Here is a 7,500-nt window from a genome sequence, read left to right as displayed (position 1 = left end):
TGGCTCATATGAGCAAAGATTAACATATTTCGATCTAGCTAGTTTAAAGTACAGAAGAATTCGTGGTAACTTGATACAAATTTATTGAGTGATACATGGGGTAGATAATATCAATTCATCATAATTCATTATATTCTCTACTGTAACGTTTTTAGTCTTTACTTATCCAAATGTAATGCTAAGGTTAGACTAAAATCTTTAATGTCTCATAAATGTCTCACTTGTGGTATAATTAAATCTCCCCGTGTTGAATAACAAATGTAACAGGAATGGTGAAGGATTCATAAACTCACACATTTAGTGATTTGCAAGACGCCATTGATGTAGAGTAGATAGCAACCTTTAAAAACTTAAAATCGCAATTTGGAAGAAATGTTTTTGGTAATCAATATTTTCTGTGGTCCCTTCAGTATTAAGCAATTGTCTTTCCCGACACCTCATCCACGTTGTAAAACTGTTGACAGTTTTGCTACTGATCTTGGTCCAAACTTCACCAACAAAAGCATTGTTATATCCGGGTATTGGGCCATTATAAGAGAGTATTTTTAATTGCATACCACATATCATATTCCGCAGGGATCATATCTGGTGACAGGACCGACCACATTGATGTTTCAAAATTGTGATTCTGCGGGAAGCATTGAATGGTGTACGATTCATGAGATGGGGCATTATCGTGAGCTAAGAAGTCAAAGTTTATTCCCAAGGTTGATGAAAAGAATAGCGTATGAATGCAACACGTGTTGAATGTAATGTTGAACCAAAGAGTGTGTAGGGTAACGTAGTTACCAAGAGCTCTCACTTCTCTTAACCGCAATGCTATTGTCGCGTGCCAGGCGAGACAGCGAGGTGGGTGTGCTCCGCGTGTATCATGCGCGCTAGGCTTACTGATACAATGAAGAAAATACGAGTAGAAGACGGAAAATGCGTGGCTTCACCAAAAGCGGGAAGTGAGAGCTCTTGGTAACATAACAATTGTTACCTACACGCTCTTTGGTTGAACGTACGATCGACAACTGTGGCCATTGTTCTAGAGTCCTTTGCAAATGGTTGTGAGCACACTGGTCACGATTAAAACGTTACTGGTTGGTCTGGATCAGCAGATGTGTGTGTCAATTAATCTTTAAAACAAAAACAAACACAGAAACAACGCAGCATGTGGAATGTCAACAAAAGTAATTTTTTATCTCCATCTTTCAACTGGCAAAAGTTATAAACATTTTTTTCTCGCTCGCCTTCTCCTGATAAAAGTATGTTCCCAGTTCGAAATTAACGTTAAGTCTCTAGATACCTGCTCATTGCTGGCAGGAAAAGGAACGCGACAAGGGACCCCGTCATCGTGTGTTGTTCGCGGTAGTCAAGATGGTAACCTCTATCGCCACATAAGACTTTTTGTTGTTGTGTTTTGCTAAGGGATTGTGGGCGGGGGATTGACAGCCAGCGTGAAAGGAAGCTCAGATTAACTACCATAGCAATGAGTGAAAGACAGAGAGGAACGGGGTATGGGTAGAGAAATCTCTTTTAAAAGTGAAAGTATGTCACTCAATCCCGTGTCGCATCTTTGATAGTTGACAGTCTGCTGCTCTGCAATGTGTAAACATAAGGTTGATTGGATCCGTATGGCATGCTCCAAGGTCAATTGCAGCATAGTTTGTGTCACTTGATCCATTTATGAAAAGAATATGTGTATTGTCTTGGCAGCGTCAATATGGTTAGATTAATACGATATTTCCAATGGTATTAATCGCACCAATGTAAACTTTAGATCAAATTATGCACAATTAATTTCTGAATCAACTGACCACATTTTATGTAGATAGCTGCTATTCGTGTTTTTAAATCATCCTATTAGAAAGAACCTAGACGTCTATATTAGAACACCTCGGTCTAGGGAATCACTTAAAAGAAATTATACACCAAACAGCGTGCTGCAATTTGATTTCCTTACTACAGAGAGATGTAAACCTGTAATCATTCATGGATGGCTGAAACTTGTTTACGGTGATTCGTGTGGTGGCATGCGAACAGTTCATAAGTGACATAGCTAATTTGTTACAATCACCATTAACGACAGGGCAGTAATGCTCGTTCGCAAAGTGTCTCGATCGTATCAAGTCAATGGAGCTAATCTCAGATTATACAACCAGTCACTCTTCTCTTTGGGCTTGGAATTTCATAGAGAAGAGTTGGGTAAATCGTTCGAGAACTGGGCTACAGGGAGGCATGTGCCCATTGTATACCGAGAATGTTCACACAAGCGCATGGTCACATTTCAAAAGAAAGTGTTCTTGAAGTCGTAGAACTCCCCCTCCCTCCCCCCCCCCCTCCCCTTTTTTTTTACAGTTCCTGTGTCGTTCAAGGGACTTATTTCTTTCCATGTGTCTTAACAAACACATAAGGGGGCAAATTTTGGCAGTGATGGCGAGGTGCCGGCGGAGGAGACTCGATGGGGTCGATGTTTTTCCTCCTTAATCCTTCTTCGACGCGATACAATAATTGGTGCGTCGTTACTGGATTTGTGTGGATAAGAACGGTGACTATGCTGAACTTTAAAATAATAGACCGAAAGGACATAAACTAAACTTTGTTTTGATACTTTTGTCAATTCCGTATCTATTATAGTTTTCTAAATACGAGAGCGGTGTCAATAATTTCCAATCTAACCTGTATTATTTTGGGCTTAATTCTACCTTTGCCTCTACCAAATAGATATCGTGAAGTGATTACTTTGTAAACTTTTTATTTCGGTTGAATTGATTTGTGTATGAATTAGAACTAGAGCGGGAACTGGTTTATAAGTGTCTTGCAAATACCGAGTCTTTTATGTGAATGACTTTGGAATTCCGAGCGGCTAGGATTGGTTTGCTGTCATGGCACAAACGAATTCTAGATATAACATTTTGTGACCTACATGTATCGTTTTGTGTGTGTAAGCTAAGCGGGTAGGTACAGCTAGAGCTTGCCAGTCAGAAAAAGGTAAGTAAAAGAAACAGCGAGCTGCGTATGAGAAAAAAAAAACCCCGGAAAAGCCCTAACAACTTAACATTTCAAAGATGAATCTCAACCATATTTGAATCTAAAGGACAATCGTACCGTAATCACCAAAAGACAATTAACAGCATTACAATTATGGTTTCGTTGAATACCAAGTCGCGATATTCATACTGTTCTTATATCGGAAATGGCTTATACTGAATTAGAATTATATAAAGGGAAAATATTATTTGAAAACAAAAAAATGAGTGTAACTACTGGTAAGGGTTAATTACACTAGATATACAGCGTCCAGCGTCATGTGAAACTCCCATCTGCCTTGCTAGTCATAAAAAGTATGAAGTAATCAACAATGTTGAGTTGAATAAAATGGGGGAAAAGGAGGAGAGTAGCAGCGATGTAACCCAGTAACAAAGTAATTAGATGAACACATAGTGGGCATTTTCAATTAGACGTTCGAACAGCACCAGAACCTGGATATTATTAAAGTGTGTGTGGGGGGGGGGGGGGGTAGCTGATATCAATACAAAAGCTAGGGAAAGCAAAGGACCTCCAAAAAAATAGAGACCAATTACATTGCTTAATATAATTAGAAATTCGCTCTCCCTGACTATATTGAATAAAATTAGACCGTTTGTTGGAGATTATTTGTCACGAAGTCAAAGCGGATTCAGGACGGAGAGAAGTACTGCAGATGTTTAGTTTGGACCCACAAATGTCTTGCTGCCAAAACCCTGTCAGAAAAAAATGGAATAGTTATAACTGGAATAGATATGTCTGTTGCCTTTGATACCATCATTCGCAAATCGTTGTTAAAAATTATGAAAGGAAGTGTAATGGAAGATGAAGTTAGATTAAACTGATTTCTTATAAGTGAAATCTGTTTAACGACCAAGTTAATCTCTATCTCAGAAGATAAATTATTCCTTGGCAACATCGGTACACCACAAGGAGACAGCTTGAGCCTTATTCTATTTATCAATTACCTAAAAATGTTTTTAAAGATATGCTGCCCAATTTTGTTTTTCAATCGAACTGCCAATGGAAGTTGCATAAGCAGACGACATTGACCTTATTGATCTCAAACAAGTCAGTGTAAAAAAGCTTTACAAAAACACCAACTCTTCGATAATAATGACAAAACAGACGTAAAATTACTGTCAAGAAAGAAAGATGGATGGATAGCCACAAAAGAGTAGGATCATTAGTAGGGGACAAGGATGACGTATAAAGAAAAAAAGTTTATCGACGGTTGCACTAAATAGATTATTGCATAAATGGATCAGAAAAGATAGAATTAAAATAATCATTGAAATCAAATTATTAACAATCCTTGTAAAATCCGTGATTATATATAACTGCGGAATATGGGCACTGACTGGAACCGAAGGGCAAAGATTAGATAGAATACAACTGAAAAGCCCTGAATATACGATACCCCACAAAATTAGGCAGTAAATATTGTATATAAAATGCAATAAAAGACCCTTTTCCATTCAAATCCTGGAGGCAATTTGGTAACCTTTTTAGGCATATACTCAGAAGAGATGATAATACACCAGCTACTAAAGTCATAAATACATTTTTCATACCATCTCTATCCGATAAATATGAAGGCAGACCACCCACGACAATTCACACTGTCCTCAATAGAGATCTAGGAGGCCTTCGAAGTAACAAAGAATTAAAATCAAAGGAAGACATTAGGATGATTAGGAGGCGAAAGGCCTTAAGTCAGTAAGTATATATATATATATATATATATATATATATATATATATATATATATATATATATATAAGGGAGAGAGAGAGAGAGAGAGAGAGAGAGAGAGAGAGAGAGAGAGAGAGAGAGAGAGAGAGAGAGAGAGATTTACCCGTGCATCTATCCCTCAATTCCTCCTGGCGTGCTATAAAATTGAGCTTGGAATTACGAAAGGGGTCGGATGTAACGTGTATATTCCTAAGACATTGAATTACTTTGTTATCATCCCTGCAAGGAACAGAAATGAAGAATATTTATCATCGGAAAAAAAATGTGGATGGAGTTGATACTAATAATAATAATAATAATAATAATAATAATAATAATAATAATAATAATAATAATAATAATAATAATAATAATTATTATTATTATTATTATTATTATTATTATTATTATTATTATTATTATTATTATTATTATTATTATTATCATTATTATAATAATAATATAATAATAATAATAATAATAATAATAATAATAATAATAATAATAATAATAATAATAATAATAATAATAATAATAATAATAATAATAATAATAATAATAATAATAATGACAATGATGATGATCATAATGATGATGATGATGGTGATGATGATATTTTTTTGGTGTCATCTGGAATGCTATAGATTTATGTCAAACTTTACGTAGTATGTTAAAGAAGAAGAAGAAGAAGAAGAAGAAGAAGAAGAAGAAGAAGAAGAAGAAGAAGAAGAAGAAGAAGAAGAAGAAGAAGAAGAAGAAGAAGAAGAAGAAGAAGAAGAAGAAGAAGAAGAAGAAGAAGAAGAAGAAGAAGAAGAAGAAGAAGAAGAAGAGGAAGAAGAAGAAGAAGAAGAAGAAGAAGAAGAAGAAGAAGAAGAAGAAGAAGAAGAAGAAGAAAGAAGAAGAAGAAAAGAAGAAGAAGAAGAAGAAGAAGAAGAAGAGAAGAAGAAGAAGAGAAGAAGAAGAAGAAGAAGAAGAAGAAAAGAAGAAGAAGAAGAAGAAGAAGAAAGAAGAGAAGAAGAAGAAGAAGAAGAAGAAGAAGAAGAAAGAAGAAAAGAAGAAGAAGAAGAGAAGAAGAAGAAGAAGAAGAAGAAAAGAAGAAGAAGAAGAAGAAGAAGAAGAAGAAGAAGAAGAAGAAGAAAGAAGAAAAGAAGAAGAAGAAGAAGAAGAAGAAGAAGAAGAAGAAGAAGAAGAAGAAGAAGAAGGAAGAAGAAGAAGAAGAAGAGAAGAAGAAGAAGAAGAAAGAAGAAGAAGAAGAAGAAGAAGAAAGAAGAAGAAGAAGAGAAGAAGAGAAGAAGAAGAAGAAGAAGAAGAAGAAGAAGAAGAAGAAGAAGAAAGAAGAAAGAAGAAGAAGAAGAAGAAGAAGAAGAAGAAAGAAGAAGAAGAAGAAGAAGAAGAAGAAGAAGAAGAAGAAGAAGAAGAAGAAGAAAGAAGAAGAAGAAGAAGAAGAAGAAGAAGAAGAAGAAGAAGAGAAGAAGAAGAAGAAGAAGAAGAAGAAGAAGAAGAAGAAGAAGAAGAAGAAAAGAAGAAGAAGAGAAGAAGAAGAAGAAGAAGAAAGAAGAAGAGAGAAGAAGAAGAAGAAGAAGAAGAAGAAGAAGAAGAGAAGAAGAAGAAGAAAAGAAGAAGAAGAAGAGAAAGAAGAAGAAAAGAAGAAGAAGAGAAGAGAGAAGAGAAGAGAAAGAAAGAAGAAGAGAGAGAAGAAGAAGAAGAAGAAGAGAAGAAGAAAAAAGAAGAAGGAAGAAGAAGAAGAAGAAGAAGAAGAAGAAGAAGAAGAAGAAGAAGAAGAAGAAGAAGAAGAAGAAGAAGAAGAAGAAGAAGAAGAAGAAGTAGTATATGGGCAGCGTGGCTCGGCAGAATGGTCTTTGCTTCGGATACGAAAGATATCGAGTTCGAAATGTTGGGCCAAGCTCAATTTGCGGTGCTGCACTGCGGCTGAACCCTGGGTTTTTTTTTTTCAGTTTTCCCCTGGAATAGACCATAGAGACAAATTTCCTCCATGGGATGAATAAAGGGAATCAATTATAATCATTTTAGAAAAGAATATTAATATCTAATAATTGAGTAATATTAATATGCCATTTTGTTTTAGACTTAGGTGTTGTAAGTTTCTAGTACAAACCCAATAATTACAACAGCTGACAACTATAATATAAGTATGTGAAAGTTATAAAACCATTTGTTCTTGGTGACAATCCTCTTGTTAATCAAAACTCACAATGTGCAAAAGCTATGACCCAATCCAGAGAAGAGAACAGTTTTATAACAATATTTTGAACTTACACGCATAAGCTGTTTGGGACCACGTTGTTTTGTCGACACATCCATACTTCAGAGAAGAAATTATTTGCATTGCCTGTGTATAAATAAATGGCAGGAAATAGAGGGTGTTTTTATTACTATCCGATGAATAAAAAATTGGAATAGCTTGAATACAAGAAAAGATAGAAAAATTTAGTTTGATTTTTATTTGTATAGTTTTTTTTTCATTATTCCTGCTTGTTTTTGTGTGTGTTTTTTTGTGTGTTTGTTTGTCTTGAAACTTACAGGAAGATGCTATACAAGTCGTTACAACACAGTTGGGCTTTTAGTATAAAAGGAAAAAAATCAAAGCAAAATCCGGAAAAAAAAAGATAAACGTTTCCAAAATTGCAAGTACCTAGATAGAATCTGAATGTAAAAACATGTTTTATAATTTTTAGATTTGTCAGTTAAACTGTGCTCGTTGATAAAAATGTTATATTTGCTGTTCAAAAAGAT

At 35.0% G+C, this 7,500-nt stretch overlaps 1 protein-coding gene across 1 annotated transcript in view; it reads right to left on the bottom strand.

Moving 5' to 3' along the window:
• LOC144975875 (uncharacterized) overlaps positions 1–7,500 on the bottom strand; it is a 41,521-nt gene that overhangs the window by 21,017 nt on the left and 13,004 nt on the right. The window contains exons 3-4 of the mRNA XM_078920059.1: positions 7,024–7,096; positions 4,871–4,986 (exon numbers count right to left, since the gene is read on the bottom strand). Of these exons, the coding sequence (XP_078776185.1) occupies positions 4,871–4,986; positions 7,024–7,096 (189 nt within the window). The remainder of the gene's footprint in view (positions 1–4,870; positions 4,987–7,023; positions 7,097–7,500) is intronic.

The sequence above is a fragment of the Berghia stephanieae genome, chromosome 6 (genome assembly GCF_034508935.2).
Source record: "Berghia stephanieae isolate SIO BIC M18660-M18661 chromosome 6, UCSD_Bste_1.3, whole genome shotgun sequence".
Classification (NCBI taxonomy): domain Eukaryota; kingdom Metazoa; phylum Mollusca; class Gastropoda; order Nudibranchia; family Aeolidiidae; genus Berghia; species Berghia stephanieae.
The sequence above is the reverse complement of the archived record's forward strand: the minus strand, read 5'-3'. Positions and strand labels throughout refer to the sequence as shown.